Consider the following 16,616-nt stretch of genomic DNA (forward strand, 5'->3'; position numbering starts at 1 on the left):
GTTTCACAAGACCACAGCCCTGTATCAATTAAAGTGATAATAACATTATGCATCTCTAGAACACTCCAAACTATTTCTGCAGAAATAAAACAATACAAAGGTTCATTTTTCAACAAAATGTATCCTTGTAACAACCAAATATTAATTTCTTTAAAGTATCCTTTAGATTTAGCTTGCTTCAGTTTTGGTTTCAGTTTCTCAGGTTTTGTAAACTACTGTTATAAACTGACATGCTCACATTACCTTTGAAAGCCCATATTCCCTTGAGCACACTCCCTCTGCTGGTCTAAGGGAAGCACTGATCAGTGACTAAAGCTGAAGGGATTCTCCTCTAGCCACTTCCTAGATCTCATGCCTGCAGTACCCATCCTTACTGCACATTTGGCACTCATCCCATACTTAAAATTTCCACTGACATCAGCTAAGAAGATTCTTTGGAACAAGAAAAGAACAGACACAGAGGCAGCTGGCTGCACTGAGAATAATGTTCCCCATTTGAATGAGGAAAACAAAAAGTCTTTGCAGTGTTTCTGTGAAATTGCCAGCAGTTCAAGATGCAAAGACAGCTTTTTTTAAATTGAGCTGACCTATTTAATGATTCCCAGCAGTTAATCATCCTGTTATGCAGATGAAAGTGGTGGCAACCCACAACAATTAATCGAGAAAATGTTCTTTTGGAAGTGTCAGTACAAGGTGTCCCGTCCTCAATTCCAAATGTGTAATTTTAAACTTACCCATTTCTAAATATTCATAGAACAGGCCTAAGGCTCCAAATGTCTGCAGATCATGGTCTTGCTCCCAACGACTGTATAAATTTTCAGGATTGTTTCTGGCTTTCCGACGACCCCACCAGTTACAAATCCAGCTGTATATACAGAAAAATGTTAACAATGAGAGAAGCAGATCAGATTGGCTCACTTGGTTAGAGCACTGTGCTAATAACACCAAGCTTGTGGGTTTAGTCCCTGAATGGTTTAGGCCATTCATTTGAGATCTGGACTCAATCCTTGTGGGTCTCTTCCAACTCAGAATATTCTGTGAAGTCAGAATCACAGAATGACTGGCCTTCAAGATCACTGAGTCCAACCCAGCCCCAACACCTCAACTAAGCCCTGGCACCCAGTGCCACATCCAGGCTTTGTTAAACACACCCAGGGATGGGGACTCCACCACCTCCATAGGCAGAGAACTTTATCACCCTTTCTGTAAAAACTTTTTCCTAATATCCAACCTGTATTTCCCCTGATGCAGCTTGGGACTGTGTCCTTTTGTTCTGTCAGTGCTGCCTGGAGAAAGAGCCCAACCCCACCCGAGCACAGCCACTTCCAGGGAGTTGCAGAGAGTGACAAGGTCACCCTGAGTCTCCTTTTCTCCAGGCTGAGCACCCCCAGCTCCCTCAGGGGTTCCTCACAGGGTTTGTGTTCCCAGCCCCTCTCCAGCCTCGTTGCCTCCTCTGGATGTGCTCAGTGTCTCAATGTCCTTCCCAAACTGAGGGGCCAGAACTGGACACAGCACTCCAGGTGTGACCTCACCAGTGCCAAGTACAGGGGAAGAGTGACCTCCCTGCTCCTGCTGGCCACACCATTCCTGATCCAGGCCAGGATGGCCTTCCTGGCCACCAGGGCACACTGCTAGCTCATGTTCAGCTGGCTGTGACCAGCACCCCCAGGTCCCTTTCTGCCTGGGCACTGTCCTGATGGGCACTGTCCCCAGCCCAGAGCATTGCAGGGGGTTATTGAGGCCAAAATGCAGGACTGGGCACTTGGACTCATTAAACTTCATCCCACTGGACTCTGCCCATCCATCCAACTATTCCAGGTATCTCTGCAAAGCCTCCTACCTTCCAACAGATCAACATATGCTCCCAGCTCAGTATTGTCTGCAGATTTACTAATGAAAGACTCGATCCCCTCATCCACGTCATCAATAAAAACACTGAACAGAGCTGGCCCCAGCACAGGGCCCTGAGGGACAGCCCTGGTGCCTGGCCCCAGCTGGATGCAGCAGCGCTCACCAGCACTCTCTGGGCTGCCATGCAGCCAGTTCTGAACCCAGCACAGAGTGCTCCTGGCCCAGCCCTGGGCTGCAGCTTTTCCAGGAGTGTGCTGTGGGAGACAGTGCCAAAGGCCTTGCTGGAGTCCAGACAGACACATCCACAGCCTTTCCCACATCCACCTGCTCACAAAAGGAGACCAGGTTGGTCAAACACCACCTACCCCTCCTGAACCCCTGCTGGCTGGCTCTGACACCCTGGCCATGCTGTAAGTGCTGGGTATAAACTCAGTATAAACTGTTCCATTTCCTCACTGGGTACTGAGGTCAGGCTGTCTGGCCTGTAACTACCAGGATCCTCCTCCCCACCCTTGTTGTGAATGGGTGTCACACTGGCCAGCTTCCAGTCACCTGGAACCTCCCCAGTGAGCCAGGACTGCTGGTAAATGATGGAAAGTGGCTTGGCAAGCTCATCTGCCAGCTCCCTCATTTCTCCAGCCCTGGGGTGGATCCCATCTGGTCCCATGGATTTATGAGCATCCAAGCAGCTCAGAAGTTCCCTGACTGCCTCCTCTTGGATAATGGGGGGACCAACTCTGCTCCCTAACACCATCTACCAACCCAGGAGGACAGCTGTCCTGAGGACAAGTCGTCTCCTCACTAAAAACTGAGGCAAAGAAGGTGTTAAGCATCCTCACCTTCTCCTCATCTGCAGTTTTTAAGTTCCCTCCCACATCTAATAAGGTTTGTTCTTACCCTTCCTTTTGCCATTAATATATTTGTAAAAAACATTTTTTATTATCCTTTACAAATGTTCCCAAATTTAGATCAAACTGAGCTCTGGCCTCCATAACTTTTTTCCTACATGCCCTAGTGACCCCCAGAAATACTTCCTGAGAGACCTACCCTCCTTCCAAAGATGATACATCCTCCTTTCATTCCTAAGTTCCTTCAAAACTTCATTGCCCATCCTGGCTGGACGTTTGCTTCATCAACTTGTCTTTCAGCACACAGGGACAGTCTGTCCCTGTGCCCTCAAGATCGCTGTTTTGAAGCATGCCCACCTTTCCTGGAAGGTGGGCATGCTTTCCCTTTGTTTTTAAGGGCTGCTTCCCAAGGAACTCTGAATAAGTCTCTTAAATAGCCCAAAGTCTGCCCTCTGTAAGTCCAATGTAAAAGTCTTATTGTTCTTCCTGATTTCCCCAAATACTAAAAACTATGTAATTTCATGATTACTGTGCCCCAAGCAGCCTCAAACCACCACATCTCCCACCAGCCCATCTCTATTTGCAAACAACAGCTCTAACATAGTCCCTCCCCTTATCTGAGCCAGCTTCTTAATACAACATGCTTTTACAAGCATGGCTTTCACAAAAGAGACCAAAAACCTTTGTGAACTAGGTTCAGAATTTGTGCTTAATTCACAGAATTCTCCTTATCTTCCTCACATGGCAATCACTCCTCCCAAGAATTTCCTCTGGCTGTGAGATGGGCACCTCGGTGTCAGAGAGAACTTACGGAACAATAGCCTCTTGGATATTTCCCCAGATCTGTTTGCCAGCCATGACTATGGTGAGCTGTGTCGTCAGTTCTATCAAACAGCCTGCAGGATCACACTGGTGGAGACAAACTGAGTGTCAATGGACGGGAACAATGGCTATCACCCAGATAAACTATATTCTACTACTGTATAAATGCAAGAAAGGAGATCTTAAAACTTGTAAGGAAAATACTTAATTTCCACATGGACTGCCAGCTAAGACACTCTCTCAGGAAGGGCTTTAAGTATTTCAAGTCTGAGACAAAACACACACCAAAACACAGCAACCATATGAAGATAGAGTAATTCAGAGAGGCTTCAGCAGGATCTGTGTGCAGCACACACCACTCAGCCCCAACAAGGTGAATCTTTTGCACTCAATGAGCTCTCAGCACCAGATATTTTTTTAAGACCCATGGTGAGACCCCCTGGTATTTCAGAACTGGGACCAAGAAAAGCTTTATGATTTTTCACTCTTGTGACTGACAGATGTTGATATTGCTGATATTGCCCTGACTAGCAACAGCAGGAACTCATTGGAAGCATCACCTTTAGCCAGATAGCCAGCTGAGGTCCAGCTCAGATCAGACCAAGCCTGCAGCTGGAAATTTACAACTGTGGAGACTGAATTCAGAAATTAAGAAAATCTTACCTCTTCATTTCGCCAGCGATTAAACATGTATGTGTAGGCACCTGGGTAACCAACAAACTTCCCTTTGAAGAAGGCAACATAGAAGCAGGATGAATAGTAGTTGACAAACTGGAACAAAAACATTTTCATAGTGAGCCTGTTCTCATACTCCATGTGAGTTCTGGGGATCTCTGTGAAACCACAAAACAAAAATTTTATGTTCCTTTATTCCCTTTAAAAGGATACAGATTCACAAATATTCATTAAGTGACCTTAAAGGAAAAAAAAAAAAAGGAAAAAAGAACACCTACAAACACTTCAGCAGATGAAGTTCCTGCTTTCAGACATCCCACCCTTACCTTACAATGCAATGTTTGTTGCATGCAGGCAAAGGAAATTCATATTTAAAACCTCTATAAAATTTAATTTCCCCTTCTTTGTCCTGTCATTAGCACTTGTCCATCCCCAAATGTTAAACTATTTTAGGAGATCTGAGATGAATCTCACACAGTAACTAGAAGGATCTCCTGTAGTATGAAGATTTCACTGTTGGCAACACAAGTTTATTTCTTAAATTTGTGGTAGAAAAGTATGTTACAATATTTTTTTCCCAACATACCGTATGTGCATATAATGAAAATCAGCAGAAACTGCATGGCCCATGTGCCTCTGAAAGATGAGGCTCATAAAGTGCAGAAGAATAGGGGCATCTTGGAGCTACTGCACATCACCAAACCTTTGCTTAGGGTTTGCTGCCTTTTGCTGCTCATTGTCTATCACATTTACATTTTTGAAGGCAGCAGGAAGCCCTAAGCATATTATTGTCAAACGTCCTGTTAAATTATAACATATAACCAATTCAAGTTGGGAAGTAGCATAAGAAAATATACCACAAACATTCAATTCCATCTGAATTGGTGAGGACCTGGCAGACATGTTGAACTCATCTGCCTTAGTTTAAAGTTGTTTCATATAACTGCTAAAACTGTTTCCAAGCTTGATCCAAGTTTGCCAGAAGAACATGAGGTATTTACTGAGAGCCTGACATCACAGTGTAGGACAGAGGAGGCAGCTCTCAGGTGAAGCAGTCTGCCTAGCTTGCAGCTCCCTAAAATATTTTTATTTTCAGTGAGTTGTTAAAATGTTGATGTGAGGCACACAACGTTCAGAGCACCAGAGGCAGGCTATCTGCTTGTCTGAACACCAAATCTGGCCTAACCATTTCAAGGAGTTCAAGAGTGAATAAAGTTTGGGCAGACACTTCTGACAGCCCAGGCCACCCGAGGAGGGCAGCAGTCCTCCCGACACCAGTGAATTGTTATGCTCCCCCTGTAACCCACAGCCCCAGGTAGTGCTGCCACTTGAGAAATTACTCATCCACACTTGCAAATCAGCAAAATAACACTGCTGAGCCCTCACGCTTACAGTTCTTGCTCCTCAAGAAAAAAATATTTAAAAAATTATGATATTCTGTTTGTTTCTGTGTTTGTTAGGGCAATTTTAGTTACTAATAGTTCTGTTTCAGTTTGGTCTGATTTGGCCAAGAGAGATAAGCAATACAGATCTCAGAGATGGTCCATGGTAAATCAAAATATACCAAATTCAACATCCCTTTGAGATTCTGCAAGGAACACTTTTCAACTCTTGACTCGACTTGCAAGATCTCACAAAAAAAAGATCAACCAACTGTTTTTATGACAAGTGCACAAACTGCAAGTACCTAGTATTTTCAGCTCCCTTCCCAAGCTGAATATATTCTGCAATTATTTCTTTCTATTAAACACCTTCAGGGACTTCTATTTCTAAATCATTAAGGACATACAAAATGAAATAAAATTTAAAGAAAATGTCTAAGAAGGGCTCTCAGGAATGGTATTTCCAGCATGCAAGCAGAAGTCAAACATAAAATACACTACAAAAGTAGGCACTCTTTCTGGGCCTCCAGCTCTGGAGCAGGGATACTGCTACCAATAGCTACTGCCACAATAACACATCTTGGACATAGCTTTTCATCCTGCTCAATCTCTGCCTTCCATCTTTGTAACTACAAACCTGTACAGCCAGAGCTAAAGGAAAAAACATAGAAAATGTACTATCCCATCCTATCTTTTCCCCCAAACTAAGAGTCATGATTATTTAGTCTTTTTTATCTTCTAAAGATTGTGATTTATTTTTCCAAATATATTTGCAGTATTTCTAATTGAAATACTGCTAGTTCAACACAGGCTGATCTCTCTTTGGTGACTCAAGATGATTTTTAACTATGTTCAGGTCTGTGATTGTTTCTGTAGACTAGTTCTAATATAAACAAGCATTATATGAGGAGAAACTAGGCTATGAGAACTAATGAAATGCAGGGAAAATGTTCAGTACAGCCATGGATACTCCTGAGTCATTGCTGCAAGCTACTGCAAGCTATAGAGCTCCCACTGTGCCTGAGCTGCGAACAACAGCCTGGAACACCCTGATGGTGTGCAATGGAATCTTCAATGACTCCTTCCAAGTTCTGCCTTCAAGTACCCTTGCTTACCCATATCAGTAATCCAGATGGCTATTCTCTCATAGAAGAAGTTCAGTATCATGATGATGACGAAATTGAGGCAGGAGGCAGTGACAGAGGTTGCCAGCTGAGGGGTCAGCAGGCCGCTGATGGGCTGCAGCGTCTGAGTGTTCTCCATGAGGCTGGCGAAGGCAGCGTACACCGCAAGGCGGTACACAATGACAGCTATCATGCTGGCTATGATCAGGGACACCTGCACAAAGGAGGGAGATCTGAGATACACTGCACACTGTAGCTATGTGCACGCAGCTTTAAAAACAAGATGTACCATCACGCTTTATATATTTTAAATTTTATTCTTTATGGGCATGAGTTTAACAGCACCGAAATGCAAAGTACACAGGCAAAAATACTTTGTTATATTTTTAAACCAACAAAATTATTTTGTTAACAAAAGAAAAGCCAACAATCTAATACCAACAGCTGTGCAGAAAAGTATAGACAGGAGATAGGAAGGATGAGTTAGATTAAACTGTCCACTCTGAAACTCACTCTGCATTCATTGTTGTGAATTTTTTTTTTTGTTTGCCTTACCACAGTTTTCTCAGTATGCCTATTAACATCAAATAAGTCATAGAGAAAGTTATCCCCATGCTAAAATATCCAATCAAATGAATAATTAATGACAGATTTCCAGTGCCTTTTTGAAAAAAATTCTTAAGCAGAATTGAAGTGCACTTTTACCAACACCATGAAATCTGCAGAACAATAATAAAGTCATGTGTTAACATCATGATTAAAAGTAAATTGTGTTAATGTGATGATTAGTAATGAACAGCATCTCTGATACATGTCAAAACGATGACTCAAAAAGATGCTCACCCAGAACAGCACTGTAGCTCCTGAGATGCAGAATCGCACAGCCTGGCTCGTTAAAGGCAAATAAGGCTCCATCTCCTGAAACAGTCAAGTACAGCACAGTTCACGTCATTCCCACATCTTACTTTAACATCAAGCAGCACACAGAGCTTTCACCATCTGTGTGAAAAGTGCTCACATCCATGGGAAACCATCCAGAACCCTGCCCCTTTTAAATGGCAGACAGAACATAATTTTGAGTGTGCTGGGATGGGGAGTGGGGAGGGTGAGGCAGGGCAAAAAGATCAGGACAGAAATGGCCATTAAACTTCTACAAGACAGTACTTGGAAAGAATGGTTGAACTTTTGCAAAATCCATCAGTAGCTAAAGGAAAAAGACCAACTTCCTGAGATAAGCAGGCCACAACTAATCCTGTAATGCTAGGTTAGCTGTCAAAGAGCTCTCAGTCTACAACGGGACTCCAGTTTTACAAATTCTTCGTGCTGAGATCCCTTAAAACTTGTCATTTGGATGTGCCAGTCAGACAGTGCTTTTCTCCACTCCTTCAATTTTATTTGCTTTTTTTAGTTGAAGTAATGGCTATGAATGTAGCTGCCAAGCTCTGCTGCAGCATCGAGCAACTGGGTCATGCCAATATCCCCAGACAACATATGAACAATTTTCAATGCTCACGTAGCTTGTGCAACCAATTCTAGTTCCTAAAATATTAGAGTACACGTTCTATGAAAGAATCTTCTCTTGAAGAACTAATGCCAGTGGAAGAAGATATAGTGAAAAATAACCTGAATTTGATAAATCTGTGGGACAAGGCACTGTAGAATGCTGAGATCCTCTTGAGCAAAGTGGCACTGACTACTACAGAAGCTGCAATCCCAAATGTAATACAGGCAGTAATGTGCAATGACAGAGCTAAAGTTTGAATCAAATGCTTCATTATTTATGTAGATTACAATTCTATTGTGATCAGCAAACCCAGATTTTAGCTACGATCTTGTTAGATAGTTTAGCACCATGAACAAGTATGTTAATGATAGCCTCAAGAACAGCAATTTTGGTTTCAGTGCACTTAAAACTTTGAATCACAAATAATGATGAAATAATTTTCTGAGTGAAGCAAAACCAGCTGTAGGACACAAAGTCACTGTCCTGTACCCACATAACCTTATTGGTTCCTGCAGAATTAACTTATTTGAAAGCACTGGCCTATTGTGTTCACTATAGGACATGCTCTAACAGAAGGAAATTACTATTACCTGTACAGGTTAGCCTATAATTAATTGGGTGCTGACAAGGATCACTGTTAAACCCTACTGCAAAACAGCCTCTGAAAAACCACTGAGACCGTAAATTGAAATGTCATAATATAAAGGCTTGTAGAGTCATTGAATTTTTATGGAAATTGTTAATGCATACTTAGAAAATACAGATGAGTGCAGTATCTCACACTGAGATAAGTATATTACAGTCCATTTCTACTTCCTAAATAAAGTTCACAAAACCCTGTCTCACCTAAGGGATTTGGATTGATTTAGAGAGAGAACAATCTTCTCCCTCAGGACAGTATACAAGCACACCTAAGCTTTTGGCTGTGCTCTGGCACAGCTGATTCACCTCCTCAGGCTACAGGTTTTGGTCCATGCTGTACACAAGCACTGCTAGCCAGTCAGCCCTACTGCCTGTCCTAACATGATCACCACCCTTGCTTGCAGAGCACACACGGGCCAGCAGCTGCCTGCTGGACAGAGCTGCCCTGCTCCTTCCCTCAGCTGCAGCACAACCACGCCAGCCTGGCAGGGTTTGGGCCTGCAGCCGTGGAAGGGGGGGTGGTTTCAGCCTGAGCATACACAGGGATGCAAACCAGCAAACAATGCATAACTGGCAGGCGTGTGTTTTCAATTAGTAGAGCTAACTAATGAAAATTAATTTACCTGAACATGCAGAAGGTAATGCTTCAGCAGAGCTACACTCTTAAACATAGTGCACTGTTATCAAAGAGCTCTGTGCAAGGTACACAGCACTAGTTACAACAGCAGAACTAATGCTGTGTATTTGGAGGGGGAAAAAAATCTCTCTCATGAGAAAAAAGATTAGTATATGTATTTCCTAATGATTAAGGAAACAAGCCTTGAAAGACAAGGCTATAGTTTTTAGAACAAAGACTCTTCCCACATTCTGGCTAAGCTTCTCTTTTTTTCTGAAGACTGTATTATCTAAGTATACTTAGGACTAGCAACAATAAGCTATTTATATGCAATTCTGTGAAAGGGAAAATATGATTTAAAAATACATCAAATGGGTGTGGTAGATATTGTGTTGCAATTCAACCAGCTGATCCTGAAATTTGTCAAATAACTCCTACCTAAAATAAATTTAAATGAAAGCAATTAACATCTAATATTTATATAGAGTGTTTAACAGAGTTAAGTAGGGTAACTAATTGTATCTCAATTATATTTCAGAGAAAGGACTGTGGCCACTTTCATCCCTCTGGTGTTCCCCAAACAAAATGGTTGTGTATCAGAAGCTAAACCACAGCTAGACCAGCTTATCACTGTAGATCAAAGTGACTGCTTCTTCATATGTTGTGTAGGGAGATAAGAATGAGTGGTTTTAAAGGTATGAAAGTTCCAGAGACTGCTACCCTGTATTGTGAAAGATGCTGTAAAAACACATAAAAGCTATAAACTTTGCCCTTATTTTCCCGATTTAATATATCAATTTCCATGTTACGAAACTTTCAGCGTACAACTGGATTTGAACACTCATCAACACAGCAAGTTCATACCTGAGTTATGGGATTCTTCTTCTTTTGGGTACATTTTGCCTCATACTCAGGCCTCAGCTGGAGCTGCTGCTGTTCCTCTTCAAAATCAACCAAATCCCATTCATATTTTAGTCTTGCTTGCCGCCTCTTCCAAAACTCCAAGAAAAGTGTAACTACAATTTGAAAATATTAAAATAGAGTCAAGGAAGAAGTGAAAAAGTTTATGAACCAAGTTAAACATCTGGCTTATTTTCTGTGGTTTATTATTACAGTGCTATTATTACAGTGTGACTCACTTATTTTTACTGACTACCAACTATAGTTCACAGATAAGACCACAATATGGATCCAGTGATTTATCAGCTAATTGAATTCCAGAAGTGGATAACAAGGTAAGATGCCAAAACAAGATATGGGTATTTCCATGGTTATGGTGACCATGTTCAATTAACTATTCTGTGTAGTCAAAAAGCAACATGGAAATAAGAACCTGATAATTCAACTAATTACTGTGTATAAACCTATAACACAAAAATATTACAACAAATAAGCAGAACAGCTTTCAAATAATATGGTCAAACACTTCTGTTGCTTTTTGATGCTTATTTGACATCATGGTGTCCTAGGTTGTCTTTATGATACTGAATTGTGTCCCCATTCATCTGTTTTGCCCAGAAATAAGTTTTGTGCCTTTAAAACTAGATCCAAGAGCAATGGAGGGGAGAAGAAAAAGGGGTGGAATTTTTTCACAGCTGTATATTCAAAACACAGAGATAAGAGCTTCAGCTCTCTCTCTCTGCAGCACGGACAGGGAGCGGGAGAAAACTCTCCTTTGCTTTTAGTTAGTTTTTTAGCTAGCTGAGGCAAAAAGTTCTCCAGACTGTGGCTTTTCTTTCTCTTGGAACTGTTTGAACTTGCTCTGGACAGAAAACCCAGAAAAACACCTGGAGCTCATGCCTGCGGCCCACTGGAGCCCAGGATGCAGCATTTCCAGCAGAGGAGGGTCTGATAAGAGACAGAGCAAGCTGAGCTACAGCCCCTGAAAAGGATTTTCTGAATTTCCCACCTCTTCAGAACAACGAGAGCTTCCACTGTTTAATATCATTCATTTTTCCATGTTTGTGAACACTTTGCTTGTAAATGAATAGTTTTTTTCCAATTTTCTCAAAGGAGATTTATGTCTTCCCCAGCTGGTGAGGGGAGGGGCCACTCAAATTCACTTTCTAGAGGGATCCCTTCAGAGGTTTCCTCCCAAATTTGCCCTAAGCCAGGACACACAGTCATTTTAAAGACAGTGAACATCTGACGATTTTCATACAAACAACAGTTGGGCTGGCTTAGGAATTTTTTAAGACATTAGAGGGAATTGATTTCATATATAAACAACTATAAAATTTATAATATTATATAACATTCTAAGAACCTTTTATAAATTATTTTAAAATGTAAACATTTTGTAATCAGATTGTTCTTATTTGAACTGGGGAAGTTTTATGGTTTAGACAAACACAGGAAAGCTTATCTTTTGCAGTTCTAAACTCTTTGGCTGGTACTTCCTGAATGACTAATCCATGTCACGCAACTGCTAGGTCTTAGAAACCAAGAAAAGTTTAGTAAAACAGCCATACAACAAAAATCTTATTAGATTTCAAACAATTCTATATTAAAGAAGTGAGTGATTATATCCTCTGATTAAAAATACACAGGTTTTCTGTTAGCACACAAGAATCTCTGCGAGTTAATGAACTATCTATATACAAGTTGAATATTTAATGACAACATTTCATACAAACAGTATGAAACAAGAGAATTGTGTTTAAGGAAGTAAGAAGCAAGAACTATGCTATCCAGAATTTATCAACCTTCATAGAGTTGAAGAAAAGAACATGTATTCAACACAATGTTCCTAAAAGTCTGAAGAGGTATCATTGGTGTGAAACTGTAATTATAGAGGCCAGAAATCCACCTACTTCTGTGTCATCAAAACATACTACAGTGCATGAAGTTCACTGGAGTAGATCCCAACAAATTTACCCATCCCAAAAGAACAGGGAATACAGCAGCAGTGATGGACCACCATCCATCCAGTGAAAGGGCACAAAACTCCCCACGCCCTCACTGGGGCACTGATGATGTGACGGGCTGAGCAGAGAGGACTCTTATATGGGCTGCATAAGGTTGGACCCCTCTGGTTACTATGGAAAGATTCAAATATTAGCAGTTAAGAATACACAATGCTTATGTTATTTTTATGGTATCCTAGGTGCCTGCTTGGGTTTTTTTAAGTCCTAATTCCTCTGTAACTTTAAATTATTTTCACTCATTCATCACTTCTGCATCTGAGGCAGAATACGAAGGTGAAGCCATTATTTCCCTTCTTCCCACTCCCAGTGTCCCTCAACAACTTGGCCAAGATCTCCTTATTGCTTGACATAAATCTTATCACATGTACTCACCCCATATACCCATGAAAATGGCAAAAAAAAGAGTTGCCACGTTGTCAAACAAATGGGAATACTGCAAGAGAATACCAAGGAACAGGTCAGCAGCAAGACAGTTTTCAGGATGAACAGCAATGACCAGTGGCTGCAGAACCAGATACAGACCTGTGAGGACTCACAGGTGGTGTTCAGTCTCCAGTATTCACAGTCTCGGTCACAAAGAGGACACATGATGATCTCTCCTCCAATTGCAGGGTCACAGATTTCTTTGCTAAGCAGGAAAATGTTGTTAAGTACCTGTTTCCACATCATCTTAAAAGCTGTTATACAAAATTTGTTTAAAAAATAAATAGAAGCTTCATTTGTTCAAAGCTCAACATTTGCAGCTTCACAGCAAAGATGCCACATCTTGTCACAATCACTGGTATTAAACAGTGGCTCGTCAGGGCAACCCAAGAATGAAGCAGCTACTACAAGGAGTAGAATTGATAATTCCCTTGATATGGGCTTTTTGGCTCTACCAGCAATGAATCAGGTGTCTGTCAGGAGCTGTACTGCACATGCACTGGAAGATATAAACCATGTCATTTCTCATCTGGTTAGCAATGACATCAAAACACCTCTTCTAAAAGCAGAGAGACCACTTCCACTTTGACAGCTGCAGTAAAATTTCCTACTTCAATTTAATGACTGTGGGTAAAATTTAGAATTCTATGACAGTCCTTCGATATCCAGACAAATCTCAACATGTACAAAAATATTCCCAGATGAATTCTTAACCTAGCTAAAGTACAAGTCTCAAAATTGTATTATTCAACAGAATAGATGAGAATTGTAACTTGTTAGTCATCTCTTATAGTTAAAACTCAAAATTTTATGGAAACCTTCTTACAAAAAACAGTGAGCAATGAGAAGTCAACCCTCTTTTCCTCTCCCCACCCCCAATCCCTGAATACAATAAATCTCTGGACTTCTGCTAAAACAAATACTATGCTTACTTAAAAAAACCCCACCAAACTGTGGCTTCTAAGATACTGGATCCCTCTTTGATGGCTGAACACTGCTGATCTGCTTTACTCATGCTTTTGGTTAGTATAAAATGATGACCTACACAAAAAGGCCAGTCTGCTCTGCAAAACAGATTAAATAGACATGCTTAATGCAACAATAAGCACTCAAACAATTTTGAGAGATCTAAGGGGTACTCTCAGGACTTCATATATCGCATCTTCTCCAATACAGAAAGATATGGCAAACAAAATATTCCTTTTCACCTACAAGTTGAGTCTTACTAATTGATAGTGACAAGTTCTGCATTAGTGGTCCACCACCTTTACAGTCAATAAAGACAGCTGTCTGCTCTGACAAGCTTTGAAAGCTTGTTACCTGTTGAGCAACAAGAATAAAATTGTTTTTGCAAGAATAAAATTTTCACATTGCTTAGCTTTTGCCCAGGAGATTTTCAACATTATACTTACCTGCTCATATTTTCATCCATTGTAAACAAGCCATAAAGAAAACAGATTAAGCCAACAACTGCTGCAAGGAATAACATCTCGGTGTAAAATCCTAGCCAGGCAAAATAGATTCCAATCTTCTCACCATAGTACTTTCTGAATACAAAAAAAAAGCAATTAACAGGAATGCAAAGCAAAATTTAAAACTGTAGTAGAGCAAACTGGCCAGAGTAAAGTGACATACTTGGCAAAATTCTCTTTTAACAGAAGAGTAAATGGATTGAGATACTGTGGAAAATGAGGGCTGAAACTAGCCATGAGAAGTTACTCAAGCTGTATGAACAAGGTGAATGATCAGGAAATATGGCCTCTTTTGTCCCTTTTTCCCTCCTAGCAGAAACTAACATTAAAATTACTCTTTTCTACAGAATAGTGTAAGTGAAGATTTACTTTCTGATTTTTCCAAGGATTTACACAAATGAAACAGCACAACAGTTTTGACCATATGGTTAAAACAAATAGGTAATCCACAGAAATACAACCACCTGTGTAACCTGTGAACAAAGCAACATTCTGTTGTATCACATCAGCTGAATCTAAGAGGTCTTAAGTGAGTTTAAATTTGGAGTTAGAACTAAGAATCAAGCTTCCAAACTAATTTTATCAGTATTTTTTCAAGTGTTGAAGTCTCAACATTTCAAACAAACCTTTAACATTTTTTTTTGCAGAGATTGATTAAAGAATCTGAGGCATTCTATGTATGTGTTTCTTTAACAGCTGAATTATCTGTAAAATAACCCCAGGAAGACTGGCTAGATGGAAAGAGGCTTCATTTGAGATAAAGCATTTTGCCACATCTCAGTAGAAAGCTCTGTCATGTCCTCCCAGGACATAGTGCCCAATGAATATCCATCTCTCACTGGGTCTTAAAAGAGGCAAACATTTCCTGATGCCTTAAGTTTTAGCTTTTATATTTTTCAGATTCTGTGCTGCTTTAGTGTGTAGCTCTGAGGTTGATATTAAGCAATGGTAAGCTCTCTTCACAGAGTAGGTAGATGAAACAATCCTTTTCTAGCTAGGGACCAAGGACAGCCTATACAAGTTTCAGGCCCAAGTGCATCAACAATGTGGACTGAAGAGAGAAAACAAGAAGGATGGGACTTTGTAACCTGAAGCTATAATTGAACAATTAACACCAATATGCAAATGGACCAGAACATATAAAAGTGTGAGATCCCGTGACCAGTCATCCATTTTGTGACCATTCTGGGATCATCCTGGGTGTAGCCCTGGCTTGGCTCTTGTGCTGCCCAAGGTGTATCCATTGAGGCCTGTTAATAAATCCCTACTTTACCCCTGTGTACCTGCATTCTAAGTCAGCCTTCTCAAGGCATCATTCCTAGCAGCATCAAGTTACAGATGAATGTCACTGTGTGACAGTGAAAAGCAAGGACACAAGCCAGCCCCGAGGCAGATCTCACCTGATAAGGACCAAAGGCTGCTCTTTGTAGAAGCGCAGGAAGCGGGCCCACTCCATGTAGAGCGTGTACCTCTCGCTGTCACAGTTGGGGTCGCTTGCCTTCTTCCAGTACTGGCACTGTGAACAATCAGAGTAAGGGGAAAACACCTCAGTGACAGGCCCAAATACCACACTGAAACAGACAAACAGGAATGATGATGCACCCCCCTTGAGACTGTGGCGTTGGTCATTACCAAGTATCTTAACTGTCAAATACAACAAAAATTTTGGAACTTCATCACTTTCCTACAAATTAAACAGCAAAATAACCACAGTTTCTGACAACTTTTGCAATTTTGTTTTGTGCCACAGAACTCCGCTTCTAGAAATATTTGGCTATGTCAATGATTCACTTTGTGTTCTTGGTTTTCCTTTTTTCTGAATGCCTCTTGATCACAAAGAAAAGTATGAAAATTGGTTTCTAAGTAGGAAGCAACCAATATAACTTTAAGCAACCTAAAGTTTGCATTTTGAAAATATTCTGAAAAATTAAATAATTATTTTTACACAAAGGCTTTTGAGTCTGGCGCACAAATGTTAGAATTTTTTCATAAGATTTCTTAGCATTTAAAGTTGGTTGTAGTTGTATAGAAGCGATTCTTGCTTTTTACTGTCTGTGGTTTTGGTAATCCCAACAGTCTCCCAGACAATTACCCAATTACTTTGGGTAATCCCAAAAGTACCTCCCAGCCTAGCATTCTAGATCTTAATCAGCCAAACTTTCCTCGTGAAAACATAAGGAATGTCCATTCACTCAATTTTTTTTTTTTCCCTAAGGAAAATAAAATATTTTCAAACATTTAAAAATATAAATCTATATATAGTATTTAAAAATGTCTTATGGTAGAATTCAGAGATACAAAAATGCAACTTAAATTCACTAAAGCATAGT

General features: G+C 40.6%; 1 protein-coding gene across 4 annotated transcripts in view; it reads right to left on the reverse strand.

Moving 5' to 3' along the window:
- ANO5 (anoctamin 5) overlaps positions 1-16,616 on the reverse strand; it is a 58,570-nt gene that overhangs the window by 7,660 nt on the left and 34,294 nt on the right. For all 4 annotated transcript variants that reach the window (XM_064426209.1, XM_064426207.1, XM_064426208.1 and 1 more), the window contains 10 exons: positions 15,687-15,802; positions 14,227-14,361; positions 12,914-13,019; positions 12,764-12,824; positions 10,329-10,480; positions 7,546-7,620; positions 6,694-6,916; positions 4,185-4,354; positions 3,511-3,608; positions 735-865 (listed from right to left, as the gene is read on the reverse strand). In XM_064426209.1, the coding sequence (XP_064282279.1) occupies positions 735-865; positions 3,511-3,608; positions 4,185-4,354; positions 6,694-6,916; positions 7,546-7,620; positions 10,329-10,480; positions 12,764-12,824; positions 12,914-13,019; positions 14,227-14,361; positions 15,687-15,802 (1,267 nt within the window). The remainder of the gene's footprint in view (positions 1-734; positions 866-3,510; positions 3,609-4,184; positions 4,355-6,693; positions 6,917-7,545; positions 7,621-10,328; positions 10,481-12,763; positions 12,825-12,913; positions 13,020-14,226; positions 14,362-15,686; positions 15,803-16,616) is intronic.

The sequence above is a fragment of the Passer domesticus genome, chromosome 6, assembly GCF_036417665.1.
Source record: "Passer domesticus isolate bPasDom1 chromosome 6, bPasDom1.hap1, whole genome shotgun sequence".
In the NCBI taxonomy this organism is placed as follows: domain Eukaryota; kingdom Metazoa; phylum Chordata; class Aves; order Passeriformes; family Passeridae; genus Passer; species Passer domesticus.